The 19,704-nt window shown below is 40.2% G+C and overlaps 1 protein-coding gene across 3 annotated transcripts in view; it reads left to right on the top strand.

Annotated features, from left to right (window-relative positions):
• The first annotated feature begins 1,830 nt into the window (after positions 1 to 1,830).
• MTDH (metadherin) overlaps positions 1,831 to 19,704 on the top strand; it is a 58,309-nt gene continuing 40,435 nt past the window's right edge. For 2 of the 3 annotated variants that reach the window (XM_026495676.4, XM_026495678.4), the window contains exons 1-2: positions 1,841 to 2,576; positions 14,920 to 15,021. In XM_026495676.4, coding sequence (XP_026351461.2) covers positions 2,199 to 2,576; positions 14,920 to 15,021 — 480 coding nt within the window. In that variant the 5' untranslated portion in view covers positions 1,841 to 2,198. Of the gene's footprint in view, positions 2,577 to 14,919; positions 15,022 to 19,704 lie in introns of all 3 variants that reach the window. The other variant, XM_026495677.4, reaches the window with a different exon arrangement.

Below are 19,704 nucleotides of genomic sequence, written 5' to 3' on the forward strand. Positions count from 1 at the left end.
TACAGTTATATGTGAAAAGTGACGATATTTGTATTACTAAATACATTTTTAATATATATTTTGAGGGTTTTTTTAAAGGCATTTTTAGAGACAGTCACAGAAAAAAGAAAGGTGAAGTTATTTTACATAAACAATACTTGCTAGGCTGCCAAAGGAACAGGCACATCCTGCTACTATTATTGCATAATAGCTTAATTCATAAATCCCCAGGTGTTAACCTAGAACGGGCAGTTGAACTTCTTAGGAAAGTCATCATCTTTCCTGTCTTTGGAAACAAAATGTTAAAATGTGGGATTATAAATCTAACTTCATAAACATAAATGGAATTTGGAACCTCTTAGGGTTAAAGTACCGAACGTCATCTTCTAAGTTTTTGGCCTTGTAACTTAAATTGTCTTTAATTATAAGTCTATATAAAGATTAGCAAGAGTAGTAGTTCATTTTTACTATTTATTTACAAAACTCCCTTTCACCCATTAATCACAACATGCATTACAACAATACTACAAAGTAGGTCAAAATACTCCTTAATACATTTTTGGCATTAGGTGGTCTTTCTATTCTTTGAGAAAGTCTGTACAATTGACCCTTGAAAAACACACGGTTGAACTGCCTGGATCCCCTTACATATGAATTTCTTCCAATAAACAGTACAGTACTGTAAATGTATTTTCCTCAAGATTTTCTTAATTTTTCTCTAGTTTACCTTATTATAAGAATATAGTACACAATACATATAACATACAAAAATATGTGTTAGGTGACTGTTCATGTTCTTGGTAAGGCTTCCAGTCAACAGTAGACTATTAAAGTTTTGGGGAAGTCAAAAGTTATATTCCAGGAGTCAGGCCCCTAAACCCTGAGTTGTTCAAGGGTCAACAATATTTAGTCCACTTAAGACACTTGCTTACATGCTAGCTATTATTTAATGATTAAACAGCTTCCTTATAGCAAAGTGCAAAGAAACTGTAAGGTACCCCGCAAACATCATCTCTGTAATTAAAATCTGAAAAGGCAATTCATTTCTTCCTAACTCTACCCAGAGATGGTCAACACAGATTATAAAAATAGAATTTTTCAAACTTTTTGTGGTTTTGTATGAAAGCTTAAAAGAAAACACAAGGAGGAAGCTACCTCTACGCGTAAACACAGTCCAATGTGCTTCTCTTGTTATTTCTCGTTAAAGCTACAAATTAGTAGGAAAATAGTGCCGCCCACGGGCTTTGCAAGTTTTGAATTCTCGGGAACACCCAGAGCAGGAGTGAATGAGCGAAATTGATGCGAACCGCCCAAGCCAGGCCAGCGAATGATAGGCACGCGGTATGTTAGTTGGCCCTGAAGAGAAAGAGTTTGTGAATGAAACCTAGGGCTTGGAAGAGGAACGTCTGGCTTCACACTCAGTTAAGCCCACTCTGGAAGAATCTAACCCTGTGACGCACGGAGAAAAGGCTGATTTCACCCCAACTCAACTCCCAGAAAAAGAATGGAGAAAACCTACACCTACTAGGGCGACTTTGACCTAGCCCCCCCCCCCCCCCCCCGCTTTTACACTCTTCACCCTCTCCCCTCTCCCCCCACCCCTGACTTCCTCGAAAGCCCCTCCCCTGGACTCATTCAAAGCGCCACGTCTCCTAGCGCCGAGGCAGCAGCTACCCCGCGGAGGCTTCCTGCAGTTAACCCCTCCCAGACTCCCGCCCAAGGTCTGCGATCCCCAGACTCGGAACCTCCACTAGGCCAGAACGGTCACCGCCCACCGCAGGAGCCGCGCCCTCGACCCAGCGGCTCCCGCCCCGCCCCGCCCCGTGCCCACGTGACACCCACGTCCCGCCCATGGCGCCCACGTGACCCGCGGCCATCCCCGCGCGGCGTGGATCGCGGCCGGAGCCGCCATTGTTCCGCCAAGGGACGACAGTGGGGCCTGGCACTGGCGCCGAGACGCCGCTTAGCGGCCGCCACTGGAGACACTCCCTCCCGCCGCCCCCCTCCTCCTGGCGGCGGCGGAGTGAGGCTGACTAGGGGGAACTGGGAGCCCCCTCTCCTGGCGGCGGCAGCTGCCGATCCCCGGCTCCGGCGCGAGGGGCGGCCGCGATGCGCTCGGCCTGAGGCAGTCCGGCCCGGCCCTTCCTCGCCTCCCTTGACTCTTGTACCGCGTCTGTGCGCCCCAGCGTCATCCTGCGAGGCTCGCTGACGGAGGGAAGATGGCTGCACAGGGCTGGCAGGACGAGCTGGCCCGGCAGGCCGAGGAAGGATCGGCTCGGCTGCGGGAAATGCTTTCGGTTGGCCTAGGCTTTCTGCGCACCGAGCTGGGCCTCGACCTGGGGCTGGAGCCGAAGCGGTACCCGGGCTGGGTGATTCTGGTGGGCACCGCTGCGCTGGGGCTGCTGCTGCTCCTCCTGCTCTGCTACGGCTGGGCCGCGGCTTGCGCCGGCGCCCGGAAAAAGCGGAGGAGCCCGCCCCGCAAGCGGGAGGAGGCGGCGGCAGTGCCGGCCCCGGCCCCTGACGATCTAGCCCTGTTGAAGAATCTCAGGAGCGAGGAGAAGAAGAAGAACCGGAAGAAATTGCCCGAGAAGCCCAAAGTGAGTAGGGGTGGAGCGGCGGTAGAATAGGGGCCAGGGGCCGGCGCGGAAACCCTCGAGAGAGCGGGAGGCCGAGCCCCAGCCGCCCCAGCCGGGAATGGAAAAGGAAAAGAGTGAGGTTAGTCAAGAGCTGGGAGTCCGATCTCTCCAGGTGGAGGAGGTAATCGGTGGACATGTTACTTGGGGAACCGTGGAAACTCAGGAAGTGTAGGACGGGTGGGGAAGACTAGTTTCGAGGAAGGAAGTTAGACCGCGTGGGGTACGTTTAAATCAAAGCGCCCAGAGGTCAAGCCGTTTTCGGGAACCTTGACCGCCGGAATTACATACCAACCCTTCTTGAGGCCTACCGGGTAGGCTGCCTCTGTGGAGAGTAATGGGACCTTAAGGTGGTGTTGGGAAGTTGTGGAAAGACTGCGCCCGGAAGACAGATGTCTACTTCAAGTCACATTGAGACGGTAGCCAGTGGAGGAAATACGATGACCTAAAAAATCTGGGGCTTACAGAGGATTAAAGGTACCCAGGTCTAGACGCGCTTCCATTTTAGTTAGACTGTTTAAGGGAAATGGTTGCCCACTCTTATTCTTGTGAATGTGGCCAGTGGAGGCCTGAACAGGAGCAAGGCAAGAGGGAGTCGGTTGCCTAATAGACTTTGGGGTACATGGCCCCGTCATAGAAAACTAAGGCAAGTTCAGCGGTGTGCGAGGTTTTGAAATAGAGTAAAAGGGAATGACAGAGCAGAATGGTGCAGTCTGAAAGAGAGATTTAGGCAGCGATTTACCGGACCACGTGTGGAAATGCAGAGAGCATCACATCCATTTGATCATGTCTTTCTCTTTTATTTGTATTTTCCTTATTGCCGTTTTCCCATTATATCTTTTATAGTAATAATAAGTTTTGTTTTTTTAAATACAGTTGAGCAGAGTTTGGAGGGTGTGCAGAATTAGAAACCGCTACTCGCCTATTTTTACATATACACTGAATTAAGCTCTTTACCTTTCAGTACAGTAAAGTACATGTAACCAAGGCCATACTTTGTGAAATGCACTCTGGTCTGTGTTGGGCCGTGGGAGGTATACACATAGGAGTTAGTCAATCCTGGAGGCTAATGTAGGAGACAGACTCATAAATAATGCCTCTAGTGCATAGACAGGTGCTATAGGAGTGCAAGTGGTGTTAAGGAGGTTTGGAAGGTGGGAGACGAGTTCCATTGAAGGGATTTAGGAAAGTTACTGGGAGGAGTGGGATTTGAGTTCACACGAAAGCAATGAGAGTATTGTTGGTACCAGTATAAAGAAGAAGTCAGTGTTAGAGAAGTGACAGGTCACAGTTAGTGCATTATTAGGCCTAGATAAGTGATCACATTTTGTCTGCTGATTAAGTGGATATAAGATACATACAAAGTCTAGTAAAGGTACAACTTTGTCAGTATGAATTCTACCTTAAGTTAGAAGAGGAAATAGAACTGATTTGGAACATATATAATTAAATTTGTTGAACACATCAGAGGTTACCAGAAAGTAATATTATGGTGGACACATAATAACTTGGCTCCAAAATAAGCAAGGGTGATCTTGAAAAAAACACATACGTTAGTAAGCATAAACCCTGTGTGGATGAAGCAGGTCGTGGACGTTTCAGAGCCCTCTTTGGGATGTCTAGAATTTCAGATAGACTTGAGTCCAGAGACGGGTGCTCCAGGAGCCCATCCGAAGTGCATCATAACACTCAGATGACCCATCTGAAGGAGGAACAGACTCCTGTGAAGCTTGTACTGAAAAATACTCATCAGACTTAGAACTTACTGCTTCTCTTTTTCATTTTAGTTAAGGAATGGGGCACTGAGTGAATAAACGTAATATTAAGCTTTGGGGAGGGGAGAATGGGACCACTAATCGAAGGGTTGAACGTTAATTGAGTGAGAAAATATCTTTGCCTATTTCATGGTATCGAGGTGTTAGAGAAGTTGGCCAGCACTAACAAAATTCTAGCTTTCAAACTTTTTTGACTGCATCTTACAGTAAGAAACACATTTTACATTGCATTACCTGCCCCCTTTCTCTCCCCCAACACATATCAAACCATCCTGTTTGGTTTTCTTTAATGATGTTTGTGACCCATCAGATTGGCTTCACATTTCATTGTGTGGCGTGACCCACAGAAAAATACTGCTTTATGGTTCTAAGAAGTAAAAGCACCCATTTATGTAGTACTCAAATGCTTTGCACTGTGCTAAGTATTTACTTGGAGAAAAAAGCAGCATACTGCTCACAAATTGAAGGGAGTAAAAAGGAATACAATATTCATATGTCTCATTGTGAAGGGGATACAAAAGCAAAAGCTCAGTTGCTCCCCAGGGAGCTTTTTATTCCAGTTGTGGAAAAAGAGACACCAAAAAAATAATTAACTATGCAAACCCAGTATGGGCCCAGGAGGCTGTGAATGAGCTTATCACACTATCTGGCTTTGAATGTGGGTAGGAGCAAGGTGTAGTGGAAGAGGTTGAAGCAACGGGAAAGGCCCAGTAAAGGAAGACTTAACTGTCAGCCTGGCAGGAATGGGGACTAAACTTAGGTAAGGCATTTAACCTTGCTCTGTTTAGCTTGTCTTGTTTATAAATTGAGGATCTTTTTTTTTTAAGATTTTATTTATTTATTCGACAGAGATAGAGACAGCCAGCGAAAGAGGGAACACAAGCAGGGGGAGTGGGAGAGGAAGAAGCAGGCTCATAGCGGAGGAGCCTGATGTGGGGCTCGATCCCACAACGCCGGGATCACTCCCTGAGCCGAAGGCAGACACTTAACCGCTGTGCCACCCAGGCGCCCCTATAAATTGAGGATCTTAATTGAGTTAAAATACTGCAAGATTCCTCAAAATGTTATCTCCGACTACTTGCAATAGAGTTACTTTGAATGCTTATTAAAATTTATAGATTCCTGAGCACCAGAAGAGATCTTATAAATTCAGAATCTCTGGAACTGAGTCCAGGGAATCTGCACTTTTTTAACGAGCTCCCTTGGTAAATCCTTGTTATTATTCAAAAAATCACTTGGTGGGTGTAGGACCATAAGATCCATAGAATAGGAGAGGTTTCTAAGTGGAGTCATGTTTAATCTTATAATCCACTTCTTCATTACTACATCATTCTGATATACTTTTTAGGATATACCTTACTCTGATCCAACTAAACTATTACAGGTTTGTGAAAGGATGTTACATATTTACTTAAATGTTTTATTTTCATCTTTTTATCCCATTGTTTTTAGTTCTCTGTTAAGTCATTTCAAATTTTGCAACTCAAGTTTTAAAAATTTGTTTCTAGGGACGCCTGGGCGGCGCAGTCGTTAAGCGTCTGCCTTCGGCTCAGGGCATGATCCCAGCGTTCTGGGATCGAGCCCCACATCAGGCTCTTCTGCTATGAGCCTGCTTCTTCCTCTCCCACTCCCCCTGCTTGTGTTCCCTCTCTCGCTGGCAGTCTCTGTCAAATAAATAAATAAAATCTTTAAAAAAATAAATAAAATTAAAATTAAAATTTGCTTCTAGTAGCTTATTTTTATCTGTAGAGTAGGTGGTATTTAGCTCTTTAAAGTCTGCCCATAAGCACTTTTTGAAATGTTTATATCATTTTGGTTTTTATCCCCTAATAATATCCTGACATAGGTCTTTTAGGGTCTGAATTGCAGTTTGTTTCTCTATTAAAAGTGGAGGAGGTGGCACTTTTCTCTGAGCTTATTACTTGGCATTTTTGGAAATCATTGTTATATATTTTCTGTGACACCTAGTACAATGTGATATTAAATAGGCACTCAGTAAATATTTTTAATTTGACTTAATCTGAGCAGTGATTTAGATAGATGTGAGATCTCAGATAACTGGTCTTTAACAATCATTCCTTTGAATTTCAGCTGGAAGCCTATAACCCAGGATCAACTTCAATGAAAATTCATTTTAGTGAAAAAATTCTTTTTATATTAGTGTAAGACTTCTCATAAAGATTTGCCATAGTGCAGTTGTTGATAGCAGTAAGCTCACTGAATAGTGTTTTGTCTTGTTTGCTGCTGTATAACCTTGCATAGTGCTCAATAAATAGTTACTGAATGCATAAGGTAGTAAGATGTCCTCCCAAAGTATTTATACAGCTCATTCCCATTCTTCATGCCTGGTAAATAGCCATATGAGCCACCTTTTTATTTTTACAGTGGATGATGGCTGTGTTTGCCTCTTCTGACTAAAATTTTGTGAGGTCCGTCGTTGTACGGCCAATAAATCATTCTAATAGTATACGGTGTCTTTCGTAGTTATTCCTTCTGTTCCAGTTTCATTGCCACTGCCCTACTTTTGGACTTTATTACCTTTTGCTTTGACTATACTAACAGCATCCTGACTGGTTTTCCTGCTTCCAGTCTCTTTGTTGCCATTGCTTTCTACCCACTCCTGCCAGTTAAATCTTTTAAAGCCCAGCTCTGATCGTGACTTTCATGTTCACATCTTGTCAGTAGTTTCCCCATCACATGTTGAGTAAAATCCAGTCTATGACATGGCCATGATGTAACCCCATCTTAGATTTATCTCTTAATCATTATCCCAAATGCATTACCATTGGCTAGACTGCAGTATCTTTTTATTCATGCTACTTTCCATTAGAAAGCCTTTCTTTCCGTATCTGTACAATTTCTACCTATCCTTCAAGGCCCAGCTATGGTGCTCTCTCTACTGTAAAGCCTTCCCTACCTCCCCAGTGAGAGTTAGTCTCTCTTTTTTATATGTTTATTTTATATTTTATCATGATATCTAAAACAAGAAGACAGAGCATTGCCTAGGAATGTACCTGTAGGGCAGTTCAGATTTTTCCCAGCTCTGTGCACGTCCATCAGTGATCAGGAAAGCACCTCAAGTATTGATTTGGGGATTAGAAATTAATTTTAGTGAGCAGGTAAACTTACCAATATGAAATCCCTGAATAATGGGGATCAACTTTGTACTAGTCTTATCTGTAATTGGACCATTCCTCATCTCCTCATATCTGGGTATATACTTCTCCAGTTGGAAATCTGGCATTTGTCTCGAATTTTACCATCTCCAAAACAGTTCATGATTCCTTGCTTTCTCCTGGTCTTCCCCATTTCTGTAAATGGTAAATGACTGCCACCCATTCAGTTATTCAAGCCAAAAATCTAAGAATCATTCTTGATTCTTCCCTTTTCCTCACTTCCTTATATCTTCCCTACCTCATATCTAATCTGTGAGCAAATACCATCCATTTTATCTCCAAGATGTATATTCAGTCTGACTATTCTCATTCTATTGTCTGGCACCTTAGCTCATTTCTGTAGCAATAGCTTCTGCTGCCTCCAGTCCTAAAGCCAACACTTGTCTAAAATCAACACTTCAGTAGCTTTTGCATTTAAAATCTCAATTTCTCTCTTATGTGGCCTAGCACCTGCGTTTCTCTCTAAGCTGATTTTGAGTTAATTTCCTCTCATTTTTACCTCCAGCTATAGTGATGTTTTTTCAGTTCCTCAAATTCGTTCACAACCCAGTGCCTTTACATGAACTATTATTAACACTTCTGGAATAATCTTTTCCCCACTGTTCTAATCAGCTTGTAGATCTCACCTGAAAACTTCTTCCTAGAAAATCGTTTTCTGATTGCCCTATTTGACATAGGCATCCCATTCTATTTTCTGTCTCAGCTTTTGGTATGTGGGGTTTTTTTATTGTAAGTATCACACTTTGTAAATTATTTACTTATCCATTAACTTTTTTGGGGTCCTCTGCCTCCACTAGGGGAAAGCCTCGCTGGCCTTGAAATGCAGTGGCAAACAGTACCCAGCACACGTAAGAGCCTTTGGTAATTACATGTTAAACTCAATTCTGAACAGAATAACTATAATGATATCTCACGGTTTAATTGGATAGTTTATTTGGCTAAATAAATTTATCTTTTAAGATACTCCAACAGAATTACATCTTTTATTCTTTTTTTTTTTTTAAAGATTTTATTTATTTATTTGACAGAGAAAGACAGCCAGTGAGAGAGGGAACACAAGCGGGGGGAGTGGGAGAGGAAGAAGGGCTCATAGTGGAGGAGCCTGATGTGGGGCTCGATCCCATAACGCTGGGATCCCGCCCTGAGCTGAAGGCAGACGCTTAACCGCTGTGCCACCCAGGCGCCCCTACATCTTTTATTCTTAAGTAGTGGTTTTGCTGTATCATCTCTGGTATTAATAAAGGTAAATTATATCACTTGCCACCTACATATAGGATTTTCTTTTTACCTCTAAATCACTAGTCCCCTTAGTTTTAAGTAAAATAAGTAAATATTGAAAATAAGTAAATGAAAGAATAATCATTCGATGAAAAAATCCCAAGTCATAGTTAAAACAAATATTCCCAATTGTACAGAAAAGGAATTTTGAGATTCATAAAGATTAATTAACTTATTCAAGGTCATAGAGCAAAGGAGTTCCAAAGGCGCAACAGTATCCTAATTTTTAGTCTACAAACTCCACTGTCATTTCCTCTGTACCTCTCTGGTTTCCATAGCATGTTCAGGGATGTTACATTGCATTCAGAGAACAAATCCCATTTTCTCAGTGAGTTACAGCTCTCTGTATTTCTTTTTAAAATTTACTTGTAGAATCAGAAGTTCGTACTGAAAATTGTAATGACTTTTACCAAAGCTCCAGAATTTTGGCTCCATTTGTTTGGACAGGACTTTTTCATCTTGTCATTTTATCCTGCCAGAGGCCTAGTAGAGAGGACCTTTAATAGTTCTGCTTATCTTAGATACTGAGAGCAGCAATAAATAAACCCTCTGAACACTTGGGGTTTCTTTTGCATTTGGGCATTACTGATTAATGCACTACTTCTCCAGTTCATGACAGCTTTGACAGTATTTTTAAATTATTATTCTTCAGGCAAAATCAAGAGCTCTAAGTGGGGAATTGGTGTCATTTGACCAGTTTTAGAGTTTACTTTTTTCTCTCCAGCGATGCTAGTAGTGTTCACACAGTTGCACTGAATGCCAGTATTCCAGAGGGCGTCCAGCAGGGCCCGAGAAAGTACATGGCTGTCTATCTGCTGTTTCATATGTGGTTCTTATCTCAGTACCCATCAGAGGTAAAACCTTGGAAACCAATACTGTATTGAGTTCTTCAGAAATCCTCTCAGCATAGTTTGGCCATGTGACAGGTGTGGAGTGTCACCTGTCTATCCTGTGGAAGTTGCTCTGAGCATCCCTGATGCAGTCAGCAAGTAGATCGTTTGGAATCCCTGAAAAGAGTTGAGTCTTTGGCTAGCTGCTTAGAAGGCAACAGGGATCTTTCCCACTAACGGAAGTATCTCAGGGTGTTCAGCCATATTTTGCAAATTTGAATTATAGGTCAAATTTGTAAGATTGTTCTCTCAGTTATTAAGAGTTTAAAATTGGAGTTGAATTTAAAAATAATTTGGTAAATTACTATGACTGAAGCTGTAGTTTATGGCATATTTAGTTTATGTAATTGATATATTCACATTTGGCAGAAAAAAGACACACAGTTTGTGCTTTCAAATAAATGACAAGGAATTTTTCTATCATGAAATTGTATCAGAACTCTTCAAACCAAAACTGAGGCAAGGTCTTGTTCATTAGATAAGTTGATGTGTATAAAGCATCTAGCAAGGTGCTTGGCACATGGCAAATACTAGGAAATTATTAGTTCTTATCAGGCTATCTTATAGTTTAATCTATCAGCTAAAGATGATGCACCTTGAATTTCTATAACATCTTGCCTTTTATCTTCTTTATGAAGGGCGTAATATATATACTTAAGCCTCCTGTATGTTCAGTATAACTTTGAGCTAAGAAAATTGAAACTCCAGTGAAGTAGTAACTTGTCCAGGGTGGCACACATTTGAGAATTCAACCCTGGTTTCAGCTTGCCTTCAGAACCCACACTGTTTGCCTTTAAGGGGTAGGGTTGGAGGGGTAGGGAGAAGGAGGTAGAGTATACCTTTTGTCTTGTATTTTAATATGTGATGTTGTCTCTTCCTTTGCTAGTTTCTAAGCTTTTTGAAAACAGGGATCGTGCCTCACTTGTCTTTGTTTCAAGGTTTTAGGGGTTCTACATATTACTTTACTATGTTCGCTTACTGGATGTTGAGTGAATGAACATAAGTGAATGTGATATAATTTTCTTTCTTAGAAAATGGTGAAACTATAAGCAGTTGTTTGTTTGTTTATTTGTTTGTTTTGAAGAAAGATAATATTAGGGGCGCCTGGGTGGCTCAGTCGTTAAGCGTCAGCCCGGAGTCCTGGGATCTGGCCCCACATCAGTCCTGGGATCCTCCACTGGGAGCCTGCTTCTTCCTCTCCCACTCCCCCTGCCTGTGTTCCCTCTCGCTGGCTGTCTCTCTCTCTCTGTCAAGTAAATTAATTAATTAAAAAATGAATAAATAAAAAAATGAAAGAAAGAAAGATAATACTACATTGCTGTGTCTAGAGCAAGCCTGGACTATTTCTGGTCTCTGAAAGGATATATTTACTTATCATTTGTATTCTGTTAACTTCCCGAAAGAATTTGTGTCTGGAGCACTGAGCACATGTACTGTTTGTTGGCCCTCTTGACCACCAGGACTTAACATTTATTTTGAGCTTACTAGTTGAAAAGTGACCTGGATGCTAGAACATGGGGTTGGGGATTTGAGCCATCATAGCCGTGTTCTCTCCTTTGTCGTTTTAAAAAGAAACTGTGTAAGACAAGAACATATATATATTTTTTTATATTACAGTTGATGAAATCAAGAGTTAAGTCAAGGAAAATGCTTATAATCACAAGGAGTAAATACAGAAGTTGAGTCTTGAGCCCAGTTTTGTCCAGCTCCAAAGCCCATGGTCTTTTCATATTCCTTTTTTTTTTTTTTTTTTTTTTGGTAGTTGGTTGACTGCCCTTCTAGTTTTTAAACTTAAGGCGTTTCCAAGTAATTTGAAGTCATGGTTTTTATATTTTATGTCTAGAAATAAAATTTACATAGCTAATTGAAAATGGGATTCTAAGTGGTTTCATTTTAGAAGTCAAATGTTAAACCTTATATATGCGTATCTTAGATGTAGGTTCTTTTGCAATTTTGAATCAGTTTAACAAATATGTACAGGCTGCTCAAATGGAGTATATGTCTGTTATTAAGCATATCTTCTTATCTGAACTTCAAAACTCCTGGAGGGCAAATTCCTTTCATTTGTCCTTGTTCCTGAGGTCCCTAGCCCAGTGCCTGGTACTGAAGTACTTCATAAATGTTTATGGAATTGTATGGAATTAATAATTTGAACGTTGACTAACATGAAGAATTTTATTTCCTTTAAATCAAGCGTATTAAATAAGAGACCCTACTCCCCTATGTGTCCCCCTTCTGCATTTTATTTTCTTGATTGTCAGCTAGGTATTTTTGTTCTGGTTTATCACCACCCCTCCCAACACACACACACAATGTTCTTTCACGAATGAGTTTTTAAAAGCATCTGGCATAGGAGTTGAGGAATATATGATAATAAGGCAGACATAGTGATGCCTACAAGGAGTTTATCCATATAAGAAATGATGATGTCAGTCTTCTGTTACTGGTTGATTTTCATCAGATTTGGAGGATGTTCTTGTCTAATTTAAATATAGATTGTATACTGTATATGAAATTAATCTTGGTTGGCTCTGGAAGGAACCCTCAGAGTGTTCTAGAAAATTTTATACTAGGATACAGTAAGAGGCCCATGTAATTGCTAATCTGTGGAAACACACCGTGTATATTAAGGCTTCGTGATGAGAGAAGATAATACTTTCATGTAAAACCCAAATTGGCAGTCAGGTTGTATTTAAAGTGTTGGTTTGCAGTTAGTTACTTTTCATGTGAGCAGATCTACATAATACGCTTCCATTTCTGGATTTGCTGGTTTAAAAACGGTGAACGATTTTCCAGGATGAGGCCTTCTTGACCAGCTAGTGGCAGAGGAAGAGGACAGATTAGTGTTGCTGGTGGGTAGAAGAGGCACAGCCACCATGATGTATCCTTTTCTCCTGCCGCCCAAGAGCTCTTTGACTTTATTCTTAGGAAAGGAGGCTTACTGTTTCATGTTATCAGGCATTTTGGGGGAGTTGTTGCTGACTTATGGACTCCCGGTAGTAGTGAGAACTATATAAAGCCCCAGAGTTAGTGAAGCATTGGGAAATCTGCATAGTCCAAAGGAACAGCTACAGTTACAGCCATTGCTTAAGTTTATGTTGCAAAGAAGGAAGTAAAATTGGCACAGGTTGGCGGTGTGGGACCACCTCTAGCTTGGTGGTCATTTCAGAATCTGTGAAATGGAAACTGAATGTTCCCTTTTAAGTCACTAATAGAGGACTTCACACTTCCTAGCTGATCAAGAGGAAAGATTGTTTCATCTTTCACTTGGGAGGCTGTATCAACAGTATTTGCAGTTGGTCTCAAAGGAGTTGCGTTGAACTTTTTAGTCATTTTTTAACCACTTGATTTCTCGCCTTTTAGCAGTTAATAAATTAAAATGACTCACTGTAGTCATTTACATGAGTAAAATGGAAGTGCTGTATAAATGACGATGATAGAAAGTTTGCTGAGTTAAGTGAAGTCTTTAGAAATATAAGTCTGTGAGCTGCCAGTTAGAGGTGGGAAACTGGAATTGGAGCTGCAAGATCACTCAGGTGGCGAAAGGCTTGTATAGAAAGGTAGAGCTGACCACAGGAAATCAGAAAAAGTTTAGCTAAAGAGGATAGTATGAACTAAGAATAGCATATGAGAATTGACAAGTAGATGATGGTGATATTAGAAAGTAGAATTAAGCAGTTTTATATTCCTGTCGTGGTTATGGCTCTAAATCAAATTCCTTTCAGGGTTTTCTTACCTTTTTCTGTGTAGCACCCCCCTCCACCCCCAAACACACACATATACATACACAGGAAGGCGGATTAGAGGAAGCAGCAGGAAAGTGACAAAACAGCACCAGAGAAAGAAAACCAAGTGAAGACTGAGGAGACCTGGTTTTGGCATCTGACTTCAACAAGTTGCTTAAGAGCCAGCAGATTGGGATTAATTGGGAATTTCATCCGCTAAAAGATTGCTTTTGTTTTGGTTTTTCTGCCATAAATCTTTGGGAAGCCTACAAAATGGGTTTTAGAATATTAATGGTCTCTTTCCCTAACTGTATATCTCTGATAATTTTGAACAAACTCAGAGAAAGTCACGTTATAGAAACTTGAACATTCATATTGTCTTCTTGAGTATGGCTCTGCTATAGTGAGGAATCTGGTGGAAGTCTATTCTGCAAGAACTAGAAATAAGGCAACTGAAACTAGTGTATTGATTTACTAACTCAATTGTGTTGGAATACGAGGAGAATAGGCAAGTGAAAAGAAGTAGTAGGATCTATAAAGAAGAGGTTAGCATACAGATACCTGGACCCCATTCTTCAAACTCCTGAATCTTAAATACATTTCTGGTGATAGAGCTCAGAAATGTTTTTTTGGGAGGGTGGGGTTTAACCCCCAAAATGAGTGATTCCAATTAAAAGCCAGATTCGGAATTCACAGACTTAATTTTATTCACGAGCACCGCTAAGAGCGATCTTTTTATTTTAGGAGTGTGAAAGCTGAGGTAGCCTTTCTAAGCTGCAGCAGCGGATTGGTAAATTTCTTAACCCCAGAACAGTAGAGCCATTAGAGAATAGAATTACAAGGGACATTAGAGATAATCTAATACAGAAGCCAACAAACTGGTCCACGGACCAAATCTGGTCCTCTTCCTGTGTTTTGTAAATAAAGCTTTACTGGAACAGCCAGACTCATTAATTTATTCATCTATGTCTGCTTTTGTACTACAGTAGCAGAGTTTTGTAGTTGCAGCAGAGACGATATGGCCCACAAAGCCTAAAATATTTCCTGTCCCTTTACTGACAAAGTGTGCCAACTTTTGAGTAGATCAGATCTGTCATTTTATATATGTAGAAATAAGACTCAAAGATAATGAATGAAACATTTGGAGATTATACAGCTAATTGGTAGTTAGAATGCAAATGCAGTTTAGTTCCCTTTTTTCCTGCTTTCAGTCCATTATTTTTTGTTGGGGCAACTGATATGTGGGTAAGATCAGAAAATATATTTGTGGTACCCGGTTTTGTTTATAGGTTCATTATATTATGAAACACAGTGACTATGAATAGTCGTCCAGGTCTTAGATAATAACATGGCTGTACAGGGGGTAGAATTTGATTGTAGTATATTCTGTTTCCTGAGTATAAATCTTTGGTTTGACCTGTCGAGTAGTTTGACAACAAGATTCTTTTTTGTTGCCTGTGCAGCCAAATGGACGGACTGTTGAAGCAGCTGACGAGGAAGTGGCGCGAACTCCTCGAAGTGCTCCAGCAAAGCAGCCCTTAGAGACAGATAAGAAAAATGAAAAGGTAAGTTTGGGAACATACGAAATTACATGCAAAGCTCTTAATAAAGACAGTACCATATAAAAATGATGCTTTTCTGTTTCACAAAAGTGTACATATACTCCCCATTTAAGGACAACTGAAAATCTGAATTGTCATAGCAGATAGGTGATGCAGGTTTAAGTAAGTTGTTTTTTTACTTCTAAAAGGAAGGCTATATCACCAAGTATTTTAAACATGCTGTGGCATTATTAAGTATTCATTTTGCCAAAAGAATTTACTCATGACTTGAACATCATTTATATGAGTAAGGTTCCAGGTGTGTAACATCTCTCTTATTTGAAAACAGAATTGTGTTATCTTTGTTAATGTGCACTTCTGACATAAAAAGCTTACCAAAATTGTTCTGTAGCAACAAGTGTTGAAACAAATTTCTGTTCTGATGGAGATATAATTATCTTCTTATTAGCCAGTTTGACTTTAACAAAAGAGAATGTTCTATATTCAGGTCATTATTAAAAGGTTTGGATGTGGGGCGCCTGGGTGGCTCAGTCGTTAAGCGTCTGCCTTCGGCTCAGGGCGTGATCCCAGCGTTCTGGGATCAAGCCCCGCATCAGGCTCCTCCGCTATGAGCCTGCTTCTTCCTCTCCCACTCCCCCTGCTTGTGTTCCCTCTCTCACTGGCGCTCTCTCTCTCTCTCTCTCTGTCAAATAAATAAATAAATAAATAAATCTTTAGGGGTGCCTGGGTGGCACAGCGGTTAAGCGTCTGCCTTTAGCTCAGGGCGTGATCCCAGCGTTATGGGATCGAGCCCCACATCAGGCTCCTCCACTATGAGCCTGCTTCTTCCTCTCCCACTTCCCCTGCTGTGTTCCCTCTCTCGCTGGCTGTCCCTATCTCTGTTAAATAAATAAATAAAATCTTTAAAAAAAAAAAAAAAAAGAAGGTTTGGATGTGTACTCTTAAGTTTTCAAATAAGACAATCTATCATACCCCATAAATGGTACATTCCTGGGATTTTATTCATTTTTCAGTTTTCAGTGTTAGAACTGACCCAGTTTTTATTTGACTCAGTTTAGTTTGTAAGTAGGCAAAATGTAAAAAACTGTTAACAGTGGGTTGTTCTGCTGTGGGAGAGAGACTTTTCACTTAAGTCCTTTTTTGTACATTAAATACTTGTGCCCTCCCCCCTTTTAAAATCCTACACATGCAAAACTCCTTTTCAAGACAGACAGACAAAACAAAAAATAACCAGAGGTAGGGAAGTGGTTTCTAGGAACCAGAATGCAACAGTTCCAGTCTTCCAGAATAGTAGTATGAAATGGTTGCTACAGTTTCTTAATGCTTGCAATTTCAAAACGTCTTTGAAGACCTGGCAAGATCAGTTCTCCCCCTATAACCCAATAAAATTGGTGTAGGGCCATGACAGCTGCAGGTGGGTTGGCTTAAAATGAAGGATAGTTGTGGGAAAAAGTTAAACTTATGCCTGATTTTGCCTTTGGCAGAAAAATAAGTAGTAAATGACTTGTATTAGCAATAAGGATATAATTTCAGGATTGTGAATTTATAGAATGAATAGTTGATATGTCTAATATGGATTTATACTTCTTCTGTCTGAAGTTTCCTTATTTCTGGGCTTTCTCTCTACTAGTGAGCATTTTATGCTTGTCCTTGCTTCCAGTTCCTGAATTATCCTGAAAAATTCATAGTTGGAATAATCGATGAACTACCATTCATTTCCGATTGATGAATCATACATAGATTGGGTGTATGAAGATGTAAAACTACAGTTTAGAGTTTATAATCATTCTGAAATTTCTGATAGAAATAATGATAATAACTGACATTTGTTAAGTATCTGTAGTATAGCAGGCACTGTGCAAGGTGAGGTCTGTGTATATATATGAATATATTTACATGTATCTAGTAGAGACAAGTTACTGAGTACTTACTGGGTGTACTTTTAAGACTTTATAGAATATTTATACGTTACTTTATGCTCACAAGAGCACTGAGGAGGTGGTATTATACCTGTCTTACCAATAAGAAACCTGAGGCATAAGTTATCAAAGCTACCAAAAGTAGTCAGTCCTATCCCAGACCCATCTGACTTCAAAGTCTGTGCTTTTTACTGCTTTGTATGATTTCTGATCCTTTCATAAACTCTGCAAGGCAGACAGTAAGAACCCCATTGTACAGGTAAGGGCCGTGAGGCACAGAGGGATTTTGCAGTTTCCCTCATTTCATAGTTTCTGAAGTAGGATTTGAATCCAGCTCATTCTGGTGCCAAAGCCCGTGCACTTGATGGTACTGCCTCCTTTCAGTTGCTGTTGCTTTTTCAGGACAAAGCTTTTGCCTTTGGTTTGCTGCCTATTTGATTTGACTTTTTGCATAGTAGTAGATGCTGCGACTCATGGCTAGTGTCTCTTTTTGCTATCTGCATCTTGAATTTCTGCTTTCGAACTTGGTTCAGTTCAGGAGACCTCATTTCAGTTAATTTCTTATTCTCTTGCACTGCGCATGTTTTTGTGTGTTTTAAATGTGTTTTTAAAGACTTTTTATTACTTTTTTTGTAAAGATGCTTATCGTAGATCTACTTATAAACCTTAATACACATTATATTTGTTTTCCTCTCAGAGCCACATCTTGGGCACTTTGAGAAGTACGGTTTGCCTATGGAATAATTGCACTCTAAGCTGTGATATTGAATACCTTGCCCTGTCACTTGAATAAACCTCACAGAGAAAACCATATATGACAAGAGTTCTAGATCTTGGGTCTATAAAGCAAGTTAAATTACCATGGTTTTCTAGGTCTTTATTTAGCTGTGAAGGTCAGTGCTTCCTTGATACTGGTCTCTAGTAGATTCCGCATAGGACCATTAGCTAGGCTGAATGCATCGTGCTATTAGATGCTGAAGGGACTAAGAAGGATGGAAGATGTACTTAACCCTCAGAGAGACTGCAGTCTAGTTAAGGAAATGCAAGCACAAGAGAAGAGGTCAGGTAACAAGGCTTTGAGTGCCAGATAATCAAAGGAGTAAGATTATCCTATTTGGGTGGCCAGAAAAGATTGACTTAATAAGACTCTTAAGGATGGGGATAGTATTTCAGTAACTAGAAGTGAGGAGGCCAGTTCTGGCAGGTGAGAGAAACAAATGAACACAATCAGACATTATTCAGCTGAAGCAAAAGAACATATTCAGACATACTCAACGGAAAGCCCTAGACAAGTTTGGTCAGGGTGGGGTGGGGGTATGATAAAAATTAATATGTTCAGCTGGCAGCAACATTTATGAAAACAAATCAGGCTTGCATCAATGATAATGAGTGTCTGAATTAAGACAGAAGTGTAAGGATCATTAGTAAGAGAAACAATAGGAATAAAAATGTGAAATTTGGTCACCGTCAGGTTGTTCATGATGAAGTCAGTGGTATCCTACTGAAATACTAATATTACTCATTATAAGTATTAATAACCTCTTACATTTTTATGATGCTACAATAATACAAATATTTTCACATCTCTTAACCCTGATGAATAATTCGTGGTTGGGGAAGGAGGGGAGTATAATCATTTTTTCAAATCCAGCTCATTAAAAAGAGTTAAGTGGATTGCCCAACATCACATAGCTAGTAAATAATGATCCCTCAATTTTGTGCGGGCAATATTTCTCTAAGTGTGGTTTGTGGACCCCTGGGAAGGAGTCTCAGGGACCTTTTGTTGGGTCCTGGAAGACAAAACTGTTTTAATAACAACAGAGACATTATTTGCCTTTTTCACTGTGTTGGTATTTGCATTAATGGTACAAAAGCAATAGCAGGTCAAACTGCTGACCTCCCTAGCACAAATCATGACGGTGACACCCAATTACTAGGTGACACCCAACTACTAGCGGCTGCATTCTTTATTGCAGTCCACTCACAATTAGAAAGAAAAAGAATGCCAGTTTCACTTGAGTGTCCTTAAGCTGTAAAAGTGATCATTATTAGTTTTATTAAATCTTAACCTTTGAACACATGCTTTTTAATTATTTCGTATGATGAAATGGGAAGTATACATACAGTGTGCTGTGTAGTGAAGAACAGTGATTGTCTTGAGGAAAAACACCTGTACAGTTGAATTACAGTCTAAACTAGCCACTTATTTCATGTTGCTCCATTTTAACTTGAAAGAAGAGCTGATAGATAGGCCATGGTTACTTAGACTTGAGTATTTGCAGACATTTTCTCAAAAACAGTCAAGATGATCCTGTCACTTCAAGGAAAACAACATTTAGTATTTATTGCAAATGATACAATGATTTGTTTCCAAGTGAAAATTAGAAATTTAGAAAATTTGTATCTGCCACCATGAGCTTGACAGCATCCCAGTGCTTAAAGAATTTCTGATGAGATCAGTTGTGATATTAACAAATGTGACTTTTAAAAATACTGTATACAGTGGAATATTTTAACATGTTAGAAGATGTGTGTAACTCACTGAACTAGTATTTTCCAAAATCAGGCAAGTATAAAAGATCCATTCAAAGTTCAAGATAGATCAATAGCCTATGGGAGAGTTCATCGATACAGATTTCATGTTGCAACAGTTTTTAAGAAACTACCACTTGACATGTTTTGGCGTAATATTTTTTCCTTCCTCTGCTTAAAACTCTTCATGACTTCCCATTGCTCTTACTCCACAGTCTTGAACATAACACTGGTT

This window comes from Ursus arctos, unplaced genomic scaffold (assembly GCF_023065955.2).
Source record: "Ursus arctos isolate Adak ecotype North America unplaced genomic scaffold, UrsArc2.0 scaffold_6, whole genome shotgun sequence".
Lineage (NCBI taxonomy): Eukaryota > Metazoa > Chordata > Mammalia > Carnivora > Ursidae > Ursus > Ursus arctos.